The sequence below is a fragment of the Cornus florida genome, unplaced genomic scaffold (genome assembly GCF_030987335.1).
Source record: "Cornus florida cultivar Cherokee Brave unplaced genomic scaffold, ASM3098733v1 CherokeeBrave_3.0.0_Hap2_Chr02, whole genome shotgun sequence".
NCBI lineage: Eukaryota > Viridiplantae > Streptophyta > Magnoliopsida > Cornales > Cornaceae > Cornus > Cornus florida.
In genome coordinates this window covers 2,241,856-2,264,825 of record NW_026775572.1, presented here as the reverse complement: position 1 = coordinate 2,264,825, position 22,970 = coordinate 2,241,856, and the positions used below count along the sequence as shown (strand labels likewise).

General features: G+C 33.6%; 2 protein-coding genes across 13 annotated transcripts; both read right to left on the bottom strand.

Moving 5' to 3' along the window:
* Positions 1-1,626: 1,626 nt before the first annotated feature.
* Positions 1,627-6,231, bottom strand: LOC132292448 (OVARIAN TUMOR DOMAIN-containing deubiquitinating enzyme 4). 7 transcript variants are annotated; one of them, XM_059790366.1, is made up of 9 exons: positions 6,025-6,231; positions 5,873-5,923; positions 4,793-4,887; positions 3,823-4,463; positions 3,467-3,588; positions 3,146-3,186; positions 2,924-3,022; positions 2,165-2,360; positions 1,627-2,026 (listed from the first exon to the last, which is right to left on the bottom strand). In XM_059790366.1, exons 4-8 carry the CDS (start codon positions 4,415-4,417, stop codon positions 2,189-2,191), a joined length of 1,029 nt encoding a protein of 342 aa, XP_059646349.1. In that variant the 5' UTR covers positions 4,418-4,463; positions 4,793-4,887; positions 5,873-5,923; positions 6,025-6,231; the 3' UTR covers positions 1,627-2,026; positions 2,165-2,188. The 7 variants fall into 7 exon arrangements, with proteins under 7 accessions (XP_059646349.1, XP_059646347.1, XP_059646346.1 ...); XM_059790364.1 differs by having other exon boundaries at positions 3,823-4,887; XM_059790363.1 differs by lacking the exon at positions 5,873-5,923 and having other exon boundaries at positions 4,763-4,887.
* A 2,847-nt stretch (positions 6,232-9,078) lies between these two features.
* On the bottom strand, positions 9,079-22,587 carry LOC132292367 (uncharacterized). Of its 6 annotated transcripts, XM_059790357.1 has the most exons (16): positions 22,281-22,585; positions 21,561-21,665; positions 21,309-21,452; positions 20,732-20,848; positions 20,065-20,175; positions 18,277-18,339; positions 18,054-18,180; positions 17,197-17,279; positions 16,445-16,661; positions 14,476-14,603; positions 14,053-14,127; positions 13,758-13,878; positions 10,618-10,773; positions 10,084-10,244; positions 9,601-9,822; positions 9,111-9,194 (listed from the first exon to the last, which is right to left on the bottom strand). In XM_059790357.1, exons 1-13 carry the CDS (start codon positions 22,410-22,412, stop codon positions 10,673-10,675), a joined length of 1,524 nt encoding a protein of 507 aa, XP_059646340.1. In that variant the 5' UTR covers positions 22,413-22,585; the 3' UTR covers positions 9,111-9,194; positions 9,601-9,822; positions 10,084-10,244; positions 10,618-10,672. The 6 variants fall into 6 exon arrangements, with proteins under 6 accessions (XP_059646342.1, XP_059646340.1, XP_059646343.1 ...); XM_059790359.1 differs by lacking the exon at positions 9,601-9,822 and having other exon boundaries at positions 9,079-9,194; XM_059790353.1 differs by lacking the exon at positions 9,111-9,194 and having other exon boundaries at positions 9,402-9,835.
* Positions 22,588-22,970: the final 383 nt, after the last annotated feature.

The following is a 22,970-nucleotide window of genomic DNA, read 5'->3' as shown; positions in this document are numbered from 1 at the left end:
ACATGTTAATGAATTTATTATAATATTTAATCTAATAACTCGTTATCAATTCAAATTCAATAATTTATTATTTAAATATATTGAATATGAATTATGATTGGTGATATATCTGTATTTATATAATTACATATACTATTACTCTGCATTAATCATGTATGGAGTTTATATAATTCAAATAATTTTATATTATTTTTAGATTAAAAACTAAATACTACGGACCATACTAGAGATGTGGCTGGATTTATTGAAGTCCCTTATTAAGGCTATCATTGTTACTGCATTTAATTTGGTGACCCAGCAATTTTCACTTGAAAATTTACAAGCATAAAAAGCAATGTACCATCATAACCATATATATATATATATATATATATATATATTCACTGTTGATTGCATCGCTTTTATTGAGTGGTGTCAGAAAATCATTTACGGACCCATGCTCTTTCCATTCACCTTTGCAGTTTGGAGATTCCACTAACAAGGATACTTTGGTAAATCTGAAGAGATCTTTGTATTTAAAATTGATTGAAAGGAACTTCTCATAAAGTAATAATTTGTTTCTCCCGTTAGCGTTGTCTTGTATTCAAAACTCAGTTCAATTCACTAAACCTTTATTCATTTTTATTATTATTATTATTTTTTTTTTTTTGGCTTCTAGTCGATATGAGATTGTTTGTTTTTATGACTTTCAAATCATGGAGGAGTAACTATGCACCCTCAAAAATTTTTGTTTTGTTTTGTAACTTAATCATTTTATCGAAAAAAAAAAAAAAAAAAAAAAACCTGTTCTAAGTTCTCCCGGTTTCAGAACTTGTTAGAAACCACAAAGTTGAGATTTATTTCTATTTTTCAATTAATCAAAAAATTTTTTTTTTAATCAAACAATCAACTCAATATAAAGACTATAATTAATAATTGGTGACAAATCCTCCAAAAACTAATTAGTGACAAATCCTCCAAAAATAATCGAATTAAAAAGCATGGTCAGAGTCTCTCGGACTCTATAATCGTCCTATATAGATTCAAGACATTCAAGCTCAACTAAACATTTGGATACAACAATGCTGCAAAATGTTTAAAAATAAAATACAAATACAATGATGTCACGAATGTTTTGATATATAGAAATTAATAAATATATAAGCATCCATGAATAAACTTAAATAATACTATTGTTTGTGACGTTATGTACTAACATTTCCTTTGGCAAACAAGCTCAGATGTGAGAGTTCTATTGCATGAATAAATTTTGAACAAAATTAGTCATGATAATTGCTATGGATTTCAATAGTCATGATAATTGCTATGTATTTCAATAGTCATGATATATATATATATATATATATATATATATATATATAATTGAACTTTTCTTAGCAATTATACTATAATATTATTATATTTGAAAATGTTATATTTTGATGGTAGAAACTTATTAAATGAGTTTTGAAGTATCTAAGAAGAATCAAGTTACATTATCAAAATATCTTTAAAGTATAAGATGAGTGTTAGAAGTATATATATATATATATATATAAACTGATGAATGTATTTAAAAAGTACACAATAAGAGTACACCCCAGTTGAAAGTATCCCTGCTTCATAGCAAAACAAAAACGCCGGAGCTTAATCCAAATCTCAAAAGTCTCTTCAAACTCGTACCAATCCATTTGTTGGATTGTAACCATAGAATCCAAATACAACATATTTATATGAAATTGAATTATTTGTCCTTTCGGCCTGAATTATATTCTATCCAGACATTGGCTTAAATTATATTATAACCAGGGTCCTAGTGGACCCTACCACGAATAACAAACATTTGGCTGATCTCAGATTTCAGGTCACCAATCAGACAACTCGAACATAATCAGTCCTGTTTAGCAGTAAAAAATACCTCAGGCATCGACTATTAGCCCCAGTTTACCAATTAGTCCTCATTCTAAGTTGCTCCTCCACCCACCAACTTCAATCGCAGTTGTCACAGCCCCAAAGTAAGAATATCAAAAATATCAGGCCGCTGCTCCTATTCACAACAAAATTTATTTGTTAACTAGCATCATTTCCTTCACAAGGGTCATGAAAATGAGTGAAATACAAAAAAAATATATACATATGAATAGACTTATGTGATTGAATGGGTAAATTTAAGTTATTCACCAACCTTTTTTTTTCTCTCGCATTAGTGCTAAAGCCCTGATTTGGCACCCTGCTTCCCAGGAATCTGCAGGGCATCATAATGGCCAAAACCATGGTAGAGGACTCTGATAGGATTCTCCTTCCCATATTCTTGCCCATACTCGGCAATCGAAATCAGGCCACGAGAATCCTCATCATACATGTACACTGTGATTGGCATCCTGCAGTCATCACAACCATGGGTTCGCTCATTTCATTCCTCAACATTTTCTTTTATGACTTCAAAAATTTGAAACTAATTATAGAATATGCAATGTAATATGATGTATCAATGTCCAAGTCTATTTAAAGTGGGGGACACCAGTCCAAATGATATAACAACCTCTCCTTCGACCCCAGCAAAGTAAAAATAAAAAATTTAAAAAGCGAAGAGGCTGTCAGTGTCATTAATCCAAATGTCAGTTATACCAACTGAAGTGCACCACATTATAGCATGAATGGTCCTGCTGTTACCAAAGTGGACGAGAAATTTTGAATTGAGCAGTGCTGTGAGTAGGGCGCCCTCAATGAGGGCGCACCTTCATCACCGTTGGATCTAGTGGAGCTCGCTGAGGGTGCCTTCGTCACAGCATTTCCCATTTGAATTTCTGGCCGTAATAATTGCAGTGCCCCCCACATTGACATGCACTGTGTAATTGGCGACCAGATAAAACCAAAGAGCAGAGGTCTGCAATTTACACACACACACACACACATATATATAGAGAGAGAGAGAGAGACTTACTGGAGAACATGTGAAGCCATTAACAATTCGGGCTCACCTCCCCATACATGTGGCTTCCTCATTTTCGAAACATAAATGTCGAAATCACCTTCAATAAACCTGTTCATATTGCGGAGCCATCAACTGCCAAAAGTTCTAATAAAATTGAAAATGAGATCATCTTCTCCCTTAATAAGAAGAAAGGCACATAGTATTGAAGGAATAACACTCAGTTACACTCACCATTCTGTCTCTTTCCGTCTTCTGACAAATTCATCCGCGACCTGAAGTAGAAATCCATGACAAGGGATCATTAGTTACAGTTTTCTTTCTTAGGCAATAGCAATCTTGCTTGAGTGGCTACGGTTAGTTCAATGTAGTGGGTCGCATATCTAAATAGTCATTGATGCGTTCGTTTGACAAACCCAATTCACAAGATAGCAATCTAGCTATCTGTATTAAAAGATAGTGCACCAACCACTGTGCCTGGCAAGCAATCTTGCTTTCTAATAAAAAGTAATTCAAACTTAGTATTTTGATGATGAAGCAACATGGGGAACATACTCTAGCCCGTAATTCGTCTGCTAATTCTCTTTGAAGGCTGTCACTTGGAGTTGGTTTCCCTGATCGTAAACAAGCTCCATGAGCAACAGAGCGAAACAAACATCTTCCATCTCCGGGTATGCCTGCACAATGTGGAGGAGTTATCGCTTACCACAAAAAACAAAAAAAAAAAAATTGTGGTGAAATTATATACACAAAATGAATTCAACAAATACCAAATCAATATTCACAAAGGCTTTGCGATACCATCAACAGAAGGCATCAATTCATCATTTCCAAACTAAAAATCAAAAACAAAAAATAATAGTAGGAGATCAAAAAGACAACAAAAAGCCTAATAATACTGTACTGCTCACCTATAATTGAGTAGTCAGTGTAGACTTTCTTCCCATGTGAAAAGCCAACAGATGAGGAATCACAGTCATCTTCTTTGTTCTCCTTTGCCTGGGCTGATTCAGCATGTACTGGTTCAGGACTCGAATAACAAACCAATAATCCAAAAATTAGTCCAGCAGAAGCACATCCCCGTGCCCAAGAAGATACTGAACCCACACGACATTTGGTTTTTCGAATAGTTCTATGTTTCGGCGCTAAAAGCTTCATATTCATATCTTGGCACCCCCATGAAATATCAAAGCATGTCTTCTGGGAACTAACTATACTTCTAACCGTCAATGAATTCCAGTTGTCCCTCTGCTTGGAGTTGCTGGAACCAAAACAGCTTCCCTGAAATGCTCGAAAGCTAATTACAGATGAACAAGAATGTGCCTTGGAGACAGACATGTTAGCATATTTTGATCCGGAATGCCCACTGGAGACATGGAGACAACATGAACTAGATGGCACTTGAGACACCATAGCACAAACGACATTCCTCATCCGTCTTTGAACGTGTCCACTCAAGCGGACCACATTTCTTGCGCATCTACTGATGGGAAAGTAGACCACCATATTGGCATAGTCTGAGGTACATGCACAGCATACAGAGCCTTGCCAACTACCAAACAACGTCCAGTATATATCCACTCAAAGGCATCAGTGTTAACTGGTTCATAATACAGACATCTATTCTACATATAGGGCTCCATTTTATGTTTAAAATCTAACTATATACGAAGCTCGTAACTTAATTCTATACCACGTGTAGCATTAATATATTTTCATGCTTAGATGATCTAAAAATTATAAGCTCTCCTACAATAAAAATCATGCATAAATACTACCTCTTTTTTTTTTTGACATGACATGCATAAATACTCCTTTATAGAAAACATTCCTTACAGATGAGATGACTACCTATTTATTCATTCACGGACGTACACTTACAGTTACATCTCGTATAAAAAAATCTTCTTGATCATTCCTTCTCCAAATCTACTGCAACTTCGGCCCGACACTACAAAGATAGTCATGCATTTAACCTATATGAGAAGAAAATAATTAGAAATGGCTAATTATACAATGTTATGTATCCACAGATTCTACATTTACAGTTTATACTCCTCCGTGTTCCAAAGTGAACATTACTTAGCTATTTCTTCTTTTCAACAGTGTCCCTACTATAAAAGCATCATACATAGTAGCATATGCCAGCAAATAGCTAATTATAAACCTATTATTCAAAAAACAAAAATTAGCAGCTGGTACTGCCCTGTGCAATAAAGGAAAATTACAACTCAATTTTTTCATATAAATTACAATCAGGCCTCTAGCCTGGATGGAATGATCTCTCTTCCCAAAGGGGAGGTTGAGGGTTGGGTGTGCGTTTGCTTCAACTTCCCAAAAATATATATATTCTTATAAATTAGGTCAAATTATAAACTCTATAATCAAATCATTACTCCTTTATAGAAAACATTCCATATAGTCGAGATGACTGCAATGTATTTATTCATTCCATATAATCTGAGTCAAATTTTTAGAGGAAGTCTTCAAAAAAAAAAAGGCAAACTCCCATAGTTATCACGCCATGACCGCAATGAAGATTAAACCTTAGTTTGTGGGCAAAGATTGAACTTGTGCATAATTGTAGGCAAATTTACTAGAAAAAAGAGTAGTATTACTGACAGAGAATGAATAAATATCAAACAAGTACAATGGTTTCCATTTCCCAGCTATGACTCTTGGCAGAGCAGCGAATTCCAACAAATCCAAGAATGTCTATGCAAATAAAATAACAATATTAGACTAATAGTATTTATATTTATATATAAACAAACATACATAAACACACACACACATATATATATATACACGGACACATCACGCATATATTTATATATAAACAAACATACATAAACACACACACACACACACACACACATATATATATATATACGGACACATCACACATCTAGAAGTGTAGAATCAAATAAAAAATGAGGATGAGGATAAAGAAAACGAAACCTGTTAAATCCTTAAGGAACAAGTGAAGACATCAGATTGGAGGAGTGTAATCTAGCGTATTTGTGTGATATGATAAATCCAATGAGAATACCTATAATATTAATAACAAGAAAGCTACAGATTCGAATCAGCGTATTGAAGTTAGGAATTACCTGTAAATCTTTCTGAATTCGAAGAAAGGGATATATCTTTTATGCCTTCTTTAAGCTTCTTCTTTTCTTTCTTCTTCGTTGTGCGTGTGCCGTCGGAGTTACTGTCCCGGTTATTGCTCTCTCATTTAATTGGGCATTATTCAGAACTCGCCAAATGCTTCCATCCAAACGCACCGCTAGGCGTTTGTTGAAAACGGCAGCGTTGCTCTATATACATGGTAACATGACGCTCCGGATGCTTTCCACCATAGAGCAAGTTATCTATTTACTTAAAAAAAAAAAAAAAAAAAAAAAAAAAAAAAACCTTTTAGTGTCACGTAAGTTAAAAATGATGACGTGATATTCTTTTTTTTTTTCCATATATTTTGAAACCCAATTATCTAATTCTCTGTATATTATTTTTTTATTAATTTAATTTAAAAATAAAATAAAAAATTTGAATTTGAATTGGTAATGAGGGTGGAATTGGGCATGTAAGAGTATTAGGATTAAGATGGATTTTCGTATTGAAAAAAATTTGAAGAATTCAAATTATAATTGGATTGCGGTGGTAATTCGAAATTATGAGATTGGTCGAAATTGGAGTAATAGAATGGAAGATGAGGATCCATAGAGATGAATGTTAAAAAAAATATTGAGAGACAAAATTATTGAAAATAAAATTTAATATTTATAGTGTAAATAATATAGTCATTTAAAATTATCATTGCAAGTTCCGTTTGTCTGTATTTTACTTTGTATCAATTGATTGATACAAGACAGAACACAGTCAATTATGCAAACAAAAAAAAATTGACGGATTCTCCAAAGCCCACTCTGTTTACAGAGAACTCAACAGAAAGTAATTGTAAGGCCCACAAAAAAAACACTCTACTTGCTTCTGCGTGACCCCCTCTCTCTCTTCACTGACACATAGTCACTATAAAGTTCCTTGTGCCCCGAATGCTCTTACAAATTTAGTAGACCATTCAATCAGAATCAGAGATTTGGCTTCTTTTTAGTATATGTTATTGATCAAATTTTATAAAATAATATATATATATTTGTGCAATTTACTTTTTTTTCTTATTACCCATGCTAGACTTCAATTAAATTGATAGAATTAAAAAGGAAAAGAAAAGAAATTGAAAGATAGTGATTTTTATGTTTAGAGGACAACTTATTCCAATAGCAACTTAAATTACGTCTTTCATACTGGTAATACTGAAAGCAAACTTTGAAAAACATTCGAGCCCACCTTATTATTTGGGCATGATGGTAAATTATTTTAAATTTTTTTTTTTCCTTTCCTTCATTTTTTCTAAAAAAAACATGCTATTATTTTTTTTGTAATTTATATAAATATAAATAGAAGTTTTGTTATTTTTTATTTTCTTTTCTTTTAACTCATGTTACAATTTCTTTTATTATTTCTTTTATCCACACGATGTCTAAAAGTTTTTCAAATAACATCCTGCCAAAGTTAAGAATAGTAGTTTTATTAATGATAATGTTGATTTTAAAGTTATACCCCGTCTGGAGGCCAACAATTAAACATGTGACATGTCAATCATCCAAAAATGAAATAACCAATTTACCCCTAAAAACTTTGTGTGTTCCATCTCTCCACCCCGGCCTCTTTCTCTCTATTCCGTCACCACCTCCCAAGTGGAAGTACCATAATTACCGGCCCTGTTTAATAGTACTGTTCAGTGAAAATCACAATCTCCACCCATTGTTTTGGTGGCGGCAACGAAGCAATTGATGATGGGTTTTCTCGCATACCTCGATATTTGGGTAAGAACGTCTGATATAACCTAACTTAATAGGTCACACCATCAAATTTTCTCATGCCATAAACGCAATTCAAACCAATGGAAGAGAATTTTGGAGCTCCCTGTGATTGTGGTTAGTGAATAGAGAGATGAACGAGGGTTGAGAGAGCTACATTTAAGGTTAGAATGGGGAAGAGAGATAATAAGGTGTTCAAATTATTAAGCATTAAATTCCAATCGAAGCCCAAATGATTTTGATCCGGTAAATTCAATGTATGTTTATTAAATCAATTAGAGAGCGTAAATTTAGATTGTATGGTCACATTGGTTAAGCGACAAAAAGGCTGACCAAAACTTACAAAGAAAGAGGTAATTAAAAACGATTTAAAAAAATTAAATTTAGTAGAAGATATAGCGTACAATAAAAATGAGTTCATGAGCGGACTCTATCCATATAAAATAAAGACAAGAATGATGATGAATTGTTGATTATACAACTAGAAATGATTTATTCTAGACGTTGAACACTCTAATGGATGGGTAGAGAGCAGAGAGGGAAGTAGAGAGAGCCATGGATGGGAGAGAGAGTGTGTAAAAGCCAGCTTAATGTAACGGGTAAATAAATCTGCAATCAAATACACAAAGTTTTGACAAATACTTTAAGTAGGAACAGAGCAAATCCGCATTGGAAGGGTTTTTCCCCAAAACAGGAAAAAACACAGATTATTTCGGTTAATCGATCAGGTACCTCCAAGTGTCTAGCTTGTCTATTTTATTCTCCTTTTTTGAATTTCTTGATAAGCTTGCTATTATGAAAACTAATGGAAATGTACTTTTCTGCCTTTGTTTTTCTTTGACTTGCCTTATCTATGTTCTTGTTCTAAGACTTGCATATTCTACTCTGTAATCTGTGAGAGAGTACAGGAAATTTTAGAGGAGGAGCTTCACAATCTCTTAAACAAGGGATCTTGCCGAGAATTTATAGCTTCACAGGGTTAGGATGGAACAAATCCATAGGAAATGCAATCTGCAGTTTCATGCCATGGCTTCCGAGACTGGAACGGAGGAGTTCCCAAATGACGGGAGCTAAAGGATGTGGCGGGGGCAACTGCTTCTTGATTGTTGATGGAATTGGGCTGGCCGCCTGGCAAAAGAGAGATGGGAATTCTGGTTATTCTTGCTTCAGCTCTCTGGGAAGAAAGAAATATTGTTGGAAAATGACGTTCGAAAAATAAAGTGACGAAGAATCTGATGATATCAACCATCCAAAAGAATTTATCAGAAACAAAGTAAGCATGTCTGAAGATTCCCATCCGAATGTAGGCACAGATCGATGTCGTGCAGACAAGCCGAGATTCACGTTCTGCACCAAGTTCCATGTAAGGACACGAAGGCTTTTCTTTTTTTCTTTTTAATCTGGAAACCATGTTGCAAGTCACAGGGTCAATTTTTCACACCAAAATCCTCACCCTATGATGGCTCTAAGCCACAAATAAAACACCTTCGATTTCTGACTTAGTCAGCCACTCAACACATGCACAGCATACAAATATAAGGCACAAGGGACACACAGCATTTACAGAGGCCAAAGCCTCCAACCTTCACTATTATTTCACGAAATAGTATAAGGATCCTCAATGCCTGACACAAGCTCACAAAGTGTATCTCACTCATGACAAGACACCACTGGAGCGTCCATGTTATACATTCTGCAAATTCTGTCTAGAAGAGGAACAAAAGTTCCACCCATCAATCTGCATAATCTATTCCTTGGCTGGAAGTGCAATTTAAAGACACGACTTAGAGCAGTTCAACAGCTTACCCTTGGAATTATATGTCAACACTGTTCACCTTTTTGCCTACTTTTGTTTTACAATAAACGCTCAGGTCGGAATGGTTAATCTTTTTTACCAACCCAAATAGTTCCCGGTTGTTCTTTTGTGGAACTGACTAGCTACCACCCCACCATAGAGAAGAATCGTTCCTCACACCAGTGAAACAAATGGAGCCAAAATATCACAGAAGTTTCTTCATGCTTTTCAACCTGTTTGATGCCCCTAAAAGAGTGAGGATAAGATGAAAAAGTGGCACACGGGAAATTTAAATTATTTTACAACTTCAGTGCAAATGAGAGAACCTAGTCACAGTAAATTCAAGAAGAGGACTTCTTGTCCAACAAAAGTGCCCAAATAGAACTTTAACAATTTTTTGCACTAGCCTAAATTTGTGTTACATTAATAAGCAAACAAATTAACTTAATCAATCAAAAAAAATTCAGGATGCAGTACCTAATAACTTATATTACCTGGAGAATAACCTGAAAATGTTAGGTGAGCTGCAGTACACTGACACAAAAGTACTACATTGAGAAGGCCAGCTCCTGAAAGACCTTCCCACTACGCTCAAAATTTCTGAACTCGTCAAAACTTGCACAACCAGAACACAGTACAATTGCATCCCCTGCATCTAAAAAAAAAAAAAAAAAATGTGATGATGTGCCTATATTCATATAACCCTCTGAAGTTTGAAAAACGTCCGTAGTAAGAAAAGAATGCAAATGAGAGCTTGTTATTAGATACTTATAAAAAAAAAAATGCATATAGATATATGGACATATATATCTCACTTTCTAAAATAAAAGAGATATTCCGATTATATCAAATCCACTCAAAAAAGACAAGAAAGGAATAGTGTTTAATTTTTCATTATAATCTGTTATGCTTTCATAGTGTTAAGTAAGGAATCAACGTGCTATATCCTACTCCAAATGGTATCAGAGCCTAAAAGATCTAGGATATATCCTACACCGAATGCTATCAGAACTAATAACTTATATTACCTGGAGCATAACCTGAAAATGTTAGGTGAAGCTGCAGTACACCGAGACAAAAGTGCTAAAATGAGAAGGCCAGCTCCTGAAAGATCTTCCCTCTATGCTCAAAATTTCTGAACTCATCAAAACTTGCACAACCAGGACACAGTACAATTGCATCCCCTGCATTTTTTTTTTAAAAAAAAGTGACAATTTTACATCCATGACGCCAATTCAGGAGTTCAGGTAAGAAATAACAAAAATATACTGAATCATCTGTATTAAGGTACTTCATTTAAAAAATAATAGCACGTAATAAAGAAGTGAAGTGCAAAAAAAAACCCCAGTTATACATATGGTGTATATAGCACTCTGAAGTTTATAAAACACCCCTGTAGTAAGAAAAGAGTGCAAATGAGAGCTTGTTGTTACTCTGCAGTTAACAGAGAAGAAAATTGGTTCAAATGCCCTTCTGTAATACGAGTGAAAAGCACCCCTTGGTTATACATATAGTGTATATAACTCCCTTGACTTTGCTTATGCTTATTTTGTTTGGATAGCTTCAACTGGTTCTGTTTTTTTCTTTTCTTCTTCTTCTTCCTTTTTTTAAAATAATAATAATAATAATAATAATGATGGATACTTCTTGGATGCTTATAAGATTAGTTTTATTTACCGTTACAAAGTTACACATTGAACACAGTTTATCAGTTGAACAAAATAATTTTAAGTGTAATGGATACAAAACAATTAAACAAAAGAAAAGAACATTGCAATATTACATGTCAAAAAACAAGTGTAATACCGACATAAAGTGTACTAAGTTCATGATACCCACAAAAGACAAGATGAATAAATATAAAACTAGTAAACTACAAACAGTGCATTCATTATATGCCAAAAAAAACCCAGAACAAAATTTACAAAAAAATTAAAAATAAAAATAAAAAAATCATTATGTTGCCTCAGCAAGTAAATTACATGGGGGAAAAGGAAAAAAAAACACGTAAATTACATCAACCCTAAGGAGTGTTATACGCAATGCATAAAAAATCGATGGGTGTTTTTCGCACTCTACCTTATATATGTATGTACACTGGGGTATTTTGGGAATTAAGGGCCAACTCTTGGTCACGTGAAGTCGTGAACTAGGGACGGACCTTCATTATGGTCCGCTTCCACTGGATTATTTTTTTTATATTTCTATTCAATACCTATAATTTTTGTTAAAATCCTAAGATTGCTACCACTAAATTTTTTATAATACTTTATTGCATATACTTGCTCTCACTAAAATTTTAGGTACGAAAAAAGGGTAATACACTGTATGAAAAATATAAGATGTTTTTGCATTTTACCCCTAAATAAAGTTGCTAGAAGTCATCAGATAGATCATAGATCCGATATCTGACACAACTAAACATCAGAACATAATACAGTGTATTAGCAACATATTTACACTAAATTCAGTAATAATAAAGTTCAAATCCTTATTAGGGATTGTTATAATAGAGACATCTACCGACTACTGATGTGGAGAGAAGCTCTCTGAACCTGCAGTTCTGTACAAACTGCCTAGACTTAAGAATGGGTTACATTTTGGCAAACAATGGCCAAAGAGAAGATATGCACTTCAACTCTCTCTGAATCAAATTGATCTTCGATAATCTATAATAAAATCCAAAGGGCTGGAGAAAAGGAATAAGATAGAACCCAAATCAAGCACCAGGGAATTTCCGAAAATGGAAGGCGGCTCAGCATATGCCATAGCTAGAAACACTTAAGAAGTGCCAACAATAAGGTAGATCTCTTGCTCAAATATTTTGCATATTTCCCATGCCATCTGATTTATGATCTAAAAGATATCTTCCCCAAGGAGAGGAACCATCATGATGTTCTATTGTGGCATTAGGCAGTTAACGAAGATATAACCCTTCGTATTTTTTGCATCTGTTTCCAGAAAAAGTGTGTAAACTTTTGTGATTAATAAATGAAAAATATTCCCAACATAGATATCCAAATTCACATAGATAAATAATTAATATAACAAAGATAATACAGGAGCTTTAGAAAATTAAAAAAAATTAATATATAAAATACTACATGTGCTCCAATTCATATAACAATACAGGAGCTTTAGATAATTTAAATAAATAATTACTGCATGTGCTCCTATTCATACAACACACAAATGGTTTGAACAAGTTCTACCCAAATCTGCAAGAAAAATTTCTCCAGATTGGGAATAGGATATATTCAGAAACATTATGCTTGCTCAAGGAGAAAGCCAGCTGAAGCATGAGCTTTTCAGCACGTCTTAATAAAGCAAAATCCTGTATTAAATTAATGAGATAAGCACCCAAAAGAATTATTTCTGGCTGGATATTAGATTTCTCTTTATTCATCTGATAATTTTTCATTTCAGGTAGAAAGAATTTACTAAATTGGAACTCTGGGGGGAGGCAGAAAACTGTCTTTTTATTCACTAACAACAAACCTCACTGCTATAACCCCAACACAGCAATTGTATTTGTGAAGTTCCATTCAGTATCATTAACAAGAGTTTACAAACCTAATTACAGAGTTAAATTAACCCTTTTCTCCTAACAACACGACATGTCACGTAAATAATGTATAATTTTTTAATGAATTATTTTTTCAGAACAGATTATTAACATTATTCATTGATTCAAATAGGAAAAAAAAAATATGCTAAGTGACATTGCAGGACATTATTTGTGAAGTTCCATTCAGTATCATTAACAAGAGTCTACAAACCTAATTACAGACTTAATTTAACCCTTTTCTCCTAACAACACAACATGTCACATAAATAGTGTATAATTTTTTAATGAATTATTTTTTTAGAACAGATTATTCAACATTATTCATTGATTCGAAGAGAAAAAAAAAATGCTTAGTGACATAGTGCAGGACATTATTTGTGAAGTTCCATTCAGTATCATTAACAAGAGCCCACAAACCTAATTACAGAGTTAAATTAATCCTTTTCTCTTAACAACACAACATGTCACATAAATAATATATAACTTTTTAATGTATTATTTTTTCAGAACAGATTATTCAACATTATTCATTGATTCGAAGAGAAAAAAAAAATTTGCTAAGTGACATATTGCAGTAAATTATTGAATAAACGGACAAACCATATCTCGTCATATTTCTTGCCCTTTTCACAGCATCCTCCAGATTTGTAGCTCCAACACAGGGAATGCTTAAACCATTAGCAGACAGTATCTTTTGAATCATTGTTCCGGATGAACCAAACTTCACGAGATCATGCAAATGAGTTAGTAACTTAGTCCATGACCAAATCTGGAAAAATATCTGCAGAAGGCAAAACTAACAAACCGGATTCTAAAAACAAAACAGAAACATATTTTCTAAGACATGTGCAACAATACAACTTTATTCCACATGCAAGGAGGAGGGATTACATACAGTGACAACTCCTCTGTGGCATTTCAGAGGTTCTAACAACCGCTCAAAACCAATAGATCCTTGCATATCTAAAACCTACAAAACAAAAATATAATCGTAACTCATTTGGTTTTAAAAACAAATATATTAATGAACTATTAAGCTGCCTTACTGTCACATCATATAATCTTAGAAAATCTCTCACTATAGAAACTTAGCATGCACAAGTGGCCAACATAGACAATGAAACTGTCAACGGGAGGTCATAATATGATTTGTTACTTTCAACACAAACTACTTTCATATTGACAGGATAATAGGGCTGCAAAGCCTGCAAGTTTATGATTTCAATTTTTCTGCAACCGAGGAGAAACTCATTCTGAATGTACAATTTTTACACACAATCACTTAATGCTTGATATTTGGTTTCTGAAAATTTGTAACCTTTGCAAGGCCGCCGAGTAAAACTACCGATTTTTGTTCCCTAAGACTCAGTAGTCCAGTGTACGCTGCTTCAACATTTGTTGCCTTGCTGTCATCCACCCATGTTACCCCAAGAGTATCCTTGCGTACTGCATTAATGATATTATAACTCCTCATAGATGAGTCTCACATATTCACAAGCAAAGCAAATAAGCAAGTAAAAGTAGACATAAGATATCACTAAAGTTTGTTCAGGAAAAACTTATCAAAAAAAAAAAAGGTTTGTTCAGGAAAAAAGGAATAAACAAAAATAATAAATAAAAAAAGAATTTAGTCCAGGTTGAAACAGAAAAAAGTGGTCCAGTTTCTCAGCATGATTAATGAGATTGTTTAACAAAGTGGGGAACCAACTTTACACAATCTGAAAACTGTTGACTTATGCAATACATGGTCAAAGATCCCAAACTCCAATAAAACCATTTCATAATTACTGTTTTTGCTCAGTCAATACAATAGCACAAGTTCTCTTCCACAAAGGAAAATCAATGACGAGAACACTCTCACCAAGAGCTTTCGCACTCATCCGTTGGATTGAGAGCGCAGTGACGTCAAGCTCTCCCTTGAATAAAAATATATATATATAGAATATAAAGGGGGAATCTGTTTATAAGAAAAAATGGACCTAACTTCAAGAAACTTTCCTAAGATAACCTAAAAGAAAAGCATGATAACATTTTTGGAAAGTGATGCGGACAGGGAATTTTTTTTTTTTTGGGGGTGGGGGGGAATGTTGAAGAATAGTAAGTTTTTTTTTTTTTTTTTTTGGGACAAAATAACCGAACTATATTCTGATAGATAATATTTTCATTTATTATATTTACAATCGTCCTCGATAAATTTTTATATTAAGCAAGATTTTCAAATAAATTGAAGCGAAAAACTATGAATAGAAACAAAACAAATTCAAATGTGTGCATATGTTTTAGTGTACCTCTCATTCCCTCTTACAATGAATACTACAAAAAATTCCCAATAAATCAAATTAGTTATGACTCTACAAACCTAGAAAGTACTCGCTTGCAATAATTAAAAATTAATGAATGAAACTTGTCTTTGTATTGGAAATTTGAATTATTTTCACTTAGGCCCTCCAAATCAAAAACTAATTGATAATTTGATTGAAACAAATAAGGATATTCTACGCTTTACTATATCGGTCTTCACATTTTTCTAACGGGTGTATATTCATGAAGTAGCCAATGATGATTTATTTAAGGTTTTTTTTCATACCTTCTTAGATATTATGATCTTTCATTTAAGAGAGAATAGTTGAAAGGGAGCCAAGTAACATACGAAAAATAGGATTAAAAATGGAGATACAGAGTGTACAGTGGTCAGAGACAAAAAGATTAATTGGGGGCTTCAGATTAGAAGTGTTGGGGGCAGTTTTAGAAATTTTTAAAAAATTATATACAAAACAAAAAAACAAAAATTTGAGGCGGCGTGTGGGGGTAGTTTTAAGATTTTTTATACTAAAAATGAAAATATAGAAAAATTGAAAGGGCGTACCAAAAAAGTGTTGTTTTGTAAGTGATTCAAAATAGATCCTATTTCAAGTTCATTGATAAAATGCTTTTTTTTTTTTTTTTTTTTTTTTTTTTTTTCAGATTTATGGAATCAAATAAATGAGGAATGAATCGTTAAAAAATGAAAATGAGAAAAGAAATTTTATTTCGAGTACTATCCTTGGATTGAGGCTGGGCAAGTTTGGAGCAGTTTTAGAATTTTAATTTTTTTTAATATATAAAATGATATATATATAAATTTGGTGGGGTGGGGGTGGGGGTGGGTGGGGTGGACGTGTAGATCCGTCTTACAAAAATAAAATACCAAAAGAATATCCGAGGAATGTATAAAATAATGTAACTTTTTCTTTTGACAAGTGTCTAATATAACATAACTAAGATGACTTCAATCAGTTTCAACTTACCAATTTGCATCCTGTGTGGTGGAACCCTCAATTTCCCAATTGTTGAATTAATAGCTTCAGTGTCAATACCAATATCCAGACCAATAACAGATAATGCAGCCACTGCAGCGTTATAATAGTTGTGTGTCCCAATAGTCTTCATTGCATCCAATTGTAGTTGTGAAACACCTTCGATATTAGGGATTTCGAAGCTGGCAGTCTTTGCTTCCAAATCGATCTTTGCAACATAACTAATCAATGTTAGTAGCAGCAATAATTCTCAATAAATTAAGACCAAAATAAAAATACATGAGAGAGTTGCATCTGAGCCTCAGGCCACAGCACAAGTTTGTCTGCACTTTTCTTTGCTTTCCTTGTTGTTCTGAGCCTCAGACCATAACACAGGTGTGCCTGAACTTTACATATGCTTTCCTTTTTGTTTAAATGTATCTAAACAGATAGCCAGTGTTTAGCAGTACAAGACCCTCCACAAATACAGCTGATATTGGAACTTTTGGATCAGCAGTAAATTTTAGAAATAACTAAATTGTAGGAATCTCTTCAAATTGTTTAAAATTAAACCGTAAGCATCAAATGGTCCAAAATCAATTATCAGCAGTTCAAAACCCTTATATATGTCTTGGATGGATTTTGTTCATTTTTGGGTCTCCACATTCTAATTTAGAATGTATAAAGTAAATAGTGTGCTTTAAAAGGTCTGAGTATTCGGACCCATGATTTTCCCAGCATACATGACGAATAAAAGCTTTTACCTTGACACCTGGAAAGTCACCTATCCAAGCAGGATTAAATTTATTCATGCGATCCCTAACTGCTTCATTCAAATGCTGGTTTCCTGAATGGGATGATATGATAGGATGTCAAAAATAATGTGAATATATATGCACCACCTACATATAAATAACACATAAATATGAACCACACGAGGTGTGATTTACAAGTGAGGCAGATAAAAGACAGTGCTTCATCATCATGAAGGACCCTTTACATTTTCAACAAAGCTCTAAGAAACAAGAAAGTTCATGTTAGAATTTCCAGAAGAAGCATTCCAAGACCGCATAAAAATGCAACCCACAGCTTATTTTGCCCCTTTTCTTTCCTAGTTCAGCTCATTTTACCTTCCCTTGCTTTGCTTATTTAATTCTGAAAAAAATCGGGGTTTGTTTTTCAAAAATAAAAAATGATTTCATTTGTATTTCCAATTATCACCCGTGGTGACGAAGTGGTATACACAAAACCCAAATAACATCAATTAGCTGGTCTCATGTTCTTGTGGTAAGCAGCCCCGTTACTCATCAACGACACCCCCCCACCCACCCCAGAAAGAAAAAATAAAATAAAATAAAATAAAATAATCAAACAACAGCAATTGCCTGGTCTCATGTTCTTATGGTAACCAGACCCCTTACTCCTCAAACTCCCCCACCCCCAAGAAAAATGAAGAAGAAAAAAAAAAAAAAAAGTGGGTGGCAAAGGAGCATCAACAAGAATGAGGAAAGACGACATATAACAGAAGTAAATTACTTTCGTATAAATGATATATTGATATGTCACAGAATTGAATCAGACGGAATATATTAAATTTAGTTGAGAAACAAAAAAATAATACCAAGTGGGAGGACACACATCTTGCTGTCACACATGCGAGAAAAAATGCGACACTTAATCATTGCATAGTTCTTCATCGTCTTGTGCCTTTCCAAATGATCAGGAGTAAGATTTAAAATCAAGGCAACCTATAAATACATCCACTGAATTATTAAGGAAGTGGAAAAAAGGAACCAACATAATAGATGCCTGAATAGTTGTAACTCTAACTTCAAGCTGCTTACTGAAGGACAAAAGTGCTTGTTTGGAATTTCCAATTGATAACTGCTAACCTCCACCACAGCAACCTAAAAATAAACTTTTGTTAGGGTTAGAGACAATGAACTTTAACTTTAAAAAAATAAAAATAAAAAAATTCAATGTTTGATTATAGGTTCACGTGAAGCGGTAAAAGAAGAAGCTCGAGAAATGGGCAGTTGGTCTCATTACAAGGCACTTGGGACCTTGCATGGAGAGTTTTAGTATTAGCGGAGTCCTATATGATTACTTAATATTAGGATGCTGCGGGTTATTTTCTAATATTGTGTTTTAGGAGATGATATTTATAGTGTTTTGGTAATTTCAATAATTGTTGGACATGGACTGTGAAAGGAATTTGGGTTATATTTGCACCAATATATGTTATTAAATCTTCATATATACACACACGTGCGCGTATACACATTTATATAGGTTTTGTTAGTCAAAAACTCTAGTTCTGCATATGAAGTTAAAACTTTTAATGGAATTAAGACTTGCTAAAGATCTAACTACGGCTACGTAATTCTTTAAATTTAATGGAGAAATTTTCTTGTTAAAAAGAAAAAATAAAAGAAAAAAGTAGGTTGCCAGCAATTAAGTTATTTTGGGATTGTGTGATGCAACTCAAAACTTACCAGTGTAATGCCAATGCGAATCGAAATCCAATGCCTAGCCTATCATTATTCTCTTTTTTTTCTTCACTTTTTATGTGCTTTTAAAGCTTTTAGAAACTATAACCATATCTAATTAATCCTTAATTTGCTTTTATAACCCTATTGAACAAACATAACCTTAATTTGCTCTTATAACCCTATTGAACAAACGTAACAGGGATCCTTCTTTAACCATTCAAGCATAACATAGCCAAAATTGTTGTCCATGGGTAGTGTCCACAGCCTTGCAGCAGGTTATCCTTTTTCCCGAAATTCTAGCGAAACAAGTGAATCAACCTCAACCCTTCAACACCAAAATGTAACCCTTAGCATCCATACTTATAGTGCAAAACTCGAACGAGCCACAATATTTTGGTACCCAAGCAAAAGATCCTACCAGTTGTGAAGCCTTGATCATTATTGCATATAACAATGAATATCAGGAAAAGTAATTCTATTTGCATAGATTGTACTTCCACTCCGGTAACACAACACCATCTTGTTTATTTATTTGCTTACATTTTTTTAGGTGCTTATTATAGCAAATTCTTTTTGTCACAATGTGACTCCAATGAATATCCTTCTTGTATAACCTTGGTTATATGACCTTGACATACATCATTGTGGGAAACAAAATTGTTTTAAAGCCCATGAGTAGGAAAATGTAGCACTGCAACTGAAGAATGTTGTTGGAAATCAAAATTATATCTGCTCAAAGTTTCAATTAAAAGAAAATCATCAAAACCGAACCAAATTGAAACATGACCAGATTATCAAGCATGAAACAAACAAATTTGTAAGTACGAACCACTTTAATTGACCCCATTCTAGGAAGAAGATAAAACATGGATCATTATAAAGAGTCCAAGTCCTAATTAGAGTTAGGTACAACTAGAAGGCTAAAAGTTAATATGTACTCAATTCAATGGTGAATAAGTTTAAAAATTTGTGGAAGTGTGGATTATGTGATGCAATTCATAACCTAGATATGACACTTCAACTCATCCTATGTCATTGTGACATTACGAAGCAACAAATCGATATATATGAAGTAAAGATAAAACTATAAAGGGTGATGAGAAGGGAAAATCACAATGAACAATCAAGACTCGTGCTTACCTGAAACATGGGTTTTTCAAGAGAAGATGTTAAGCATTGGAAAGCTGCTTCTGAAAGTGGAATCCCAAGGTTTCCCCCGATAAAAGTCTTGATGTGCAAATAATTCAGCATCTGCCTTCAATATTCCAAGATAATACCATATCAATAAAAAAACACACCAATTCTTCTTATAGTTGAAACTTGAAAGCTTTTCAATACAATTGGCATCTCATCTAATATTGGCAATTACAATTTAACCACCCCATAATTTATTTTTTTTTGATAAGTAACCACCCCATAATTTCAGGACAACATATATAAATTAAGTAAATTTTATCTCAGGTGAATAGAGCAGTAATAGTATGCTCCACTTGAAATTAGCACATGTTGGAAACATTACTCTATAGAGTTTCTATTTTAGCCTGTGTAATTACTTAGTTCATCCTTTTAGTCAACAAATCTGTCTGCTTAAAAAAGTGGATACAATTGTAATCAAGGGTCCATGTCAAGTTCCAGAAAAAGTTAGCGACAAAATCATTGGCCATTTTGACTTTCCCTCTATAAATAAGGAAGCTTTCTTCTTTTTCAACAGCATTTGGTTTTGATACATCAAAGTATCAAAATAAAACATATAATATGAGAATTCATCTAATGTGTAAAAAGTATATTGAGTAAAACAAACAACAACCTGTCCGGCAAAAGTGGCAACAGTAGATTTCCCATTGGTTCCTGTCACTGCTAAAATCTTTGTGCATCTCGGAAGAACTTCAGCAGCAAAGTCCAATTCAGACATTACATTCTTTCCCTACATTGAGTGGAACACATTACCTAACCAGCACCAAAATTCACACAATTCATGGTAGTAGTGTAGTAACCATATATTAGTATCTGAAAAAAATAAAAAAAATAATAATAAAAGAAGAAGAAGAAGTGGCCAACAACACACGTGACACATCTATCTAATTGCTCACAGTTGTATGTGTTAGTGTACTCCTGTCAATGTGCTCAAGGATACTAATATCATAATATGTCTCATAACACATAAACAAGGACATATAATATCCAAAGAGGAGAGGGCCAAGATTTATGAAGACTTTGATGCACCCTAAATATAAACATATAGAGTTACACACCCATTTGCACTTGTAAATTACACAATTAATGTAGAAACCCAGTTGAGAGTAATTAATGTTAAAATTATTTGTTAAACAAGTGATATTACAATTAATTTGATGTATAAAGTAAGAATATGTGTCCACGCTTACTGACTGCAACAGCGAGGAGAGACCATAGTTTCCCAGAGGAATTCCAGGGGAAACAACCACTGTATCTGCATCTTTAAGTAGCTCGTTATCAAAATTACCAAGAATTGTTTTCAAACTACTATGTTTCTCGAACATAGGATTTTGCTGCAACCACAAAGCATTCATGACATCAAGATCACAGTGACAGGTGGAGATATCTACTTGACAAAAAGAATAAGAGAGAGTAACCGAAAGCAAGATCACAGAATATACCTCTAACAGACCCAAATTTTCATCATGGTCAACAGCCAGAACTGAAGCCCCTCTAGCAACAGCAAGTCTTGCAGCAGCTATTCCAGATTTCCCCAAACCGATAACCTACAATTACATTTGAAGCACAATATTGCATCGAAATAACTTCTTATTTACGCTTTTGAAATACCGAACAGTAACGAGAAAAAGCATTGAAGTTAGAACATTGCTCTCACATGTTATACTTATTTATTTGCTCAAATAATAACATTAATCCTTTCATTGAAATGTGGTTTGTTGATAATATCAAATTGTCAAGAACCCATGGATACACGCATTCATGGGCACGCACGCGCACATATCAGCATGGGTATCTTTTAGTTGCACGATTTTTTTACATTTAGGGGCAATGTTCATATAAAAATATATATATACAAACATTCATGGATTTATATGTGTATATGTATGCGTGTAACTAAATAATAACTAATCAATTGACAATCCATCTATACGTTGTAACTTTTAGAATAATTTTCAATTGGCAATGATAAATAACAATAGCGATGATAATGTAGTCTTCATAATTGGCGATGATGAAGGCCATTTAAATTTAACATCATAATACGCAACGCAAGAACCAAAGAATTCATTAAGCTTCACAAGAAAAAGTAATTGAAAACTTGGAATAACGAAAAAAGAAAAACAATTATAACGAGAGAAAAGCAAGTGAAAGTTGCTTACAGCGACAGATTGGCCCTCGAGATCGCGTTTGACAACGCAGCATTGAATGCTAGTAGGTATGGGTTTCTTTGAAGAGAAATTGGTTCGGAAAGTTAGGGTTTCGTGTCGATGAGGTGGAGATTGCAGATTCATGGTGCCAGCATAACAATGCAGGGGGAATCAAAGTGACATTTTTATTTATTTATTTTTTTAAGTTGAATCAGAGTGACGTGCAACCACTGAACCGCGCACCGTCTGTCTGGCTATATCAATACCCCTCCAAATGAAAGTTGCGAATTGCGATCGCTTTCGACTAAAGAGGGCTTTAACAGCATCTCCAACAACAGACATCAAAAATTCTAACCATACCTCAAATGTTTACCTTACCATCAAATATGTCAAATTTGGCATGAAAAAAACGTGATATGCAAAATAAAATTTTATTATTGTTTTAATTTATGAATTTTACAAACAATTCAAATTTAGCAGGAGAACATCTTCATTCGAAACTTTAAATATAATATTAGAATATGTCAAAATGCCATAAGTCAATTTGTCACATTATAAATTTGAGATATGAAATTTGAAGCATCAGTTGTAGAGGTTGGACATGTTCTAGTGGCATAATCTATAGACGGTTCTAGTGGCATAATCTACAGACGGATAGGTCGGCCACACTAGCATGGCTTGAACACTACGGGCCAATTTGAT

What these genes read in the sequence shown, in the direction of transcription:
- LOC132292448 (XM_059790364.1), bottom strand. Translation starts at nt 4,417, where the DNA reads ATGGTGGTCTACTTTCCCATCAGTAGATGCGCAAGAAATGTGGTCCGC. An exon ending in CAGACGAATTACGGGCTAGA is followed by an intron (nt 3,187 to 3,466) that starts GTATGTTCCCCA and finishes TTTCTACTTCAG; the next exon opens with GTCGCGGATGAATTTGTCAG. An exon ending in AGACGGAAAGAGACAGAATG is followed by an intron (nt 3,023 to 3,145) that starts GTGAGTGTAACT and finishes CAATATGAACAG; the next exon opens with GTTTATTGAAGGTGATTTCG.
- LOC132292367 (XM_059790359.1), bottom strand. Translation starts at nt 22,412, where the DNA reads ATGAATCTGCAATCTCCACCTCATCGACACGAAACCCTAACTTTCCGA. An exon ending in TCGAGGGCCAATCTGTCGCT is followed by an intron (nt 21,666 to 22,280) that starts GTAAGCAACTTT and finishes ATGTAATTGTAG; the next exon opens with GTTATCGGTTTGGGGAAATC. An exon ending in ACCACACAGGATGCAAATTG is followed by an intron (nt 14,604 to 16,444) that starts GTAAGTTGAAAC and finishes TCATTAATGCAG; the next exon opens with TACGCAAGGATACTCTTGGG.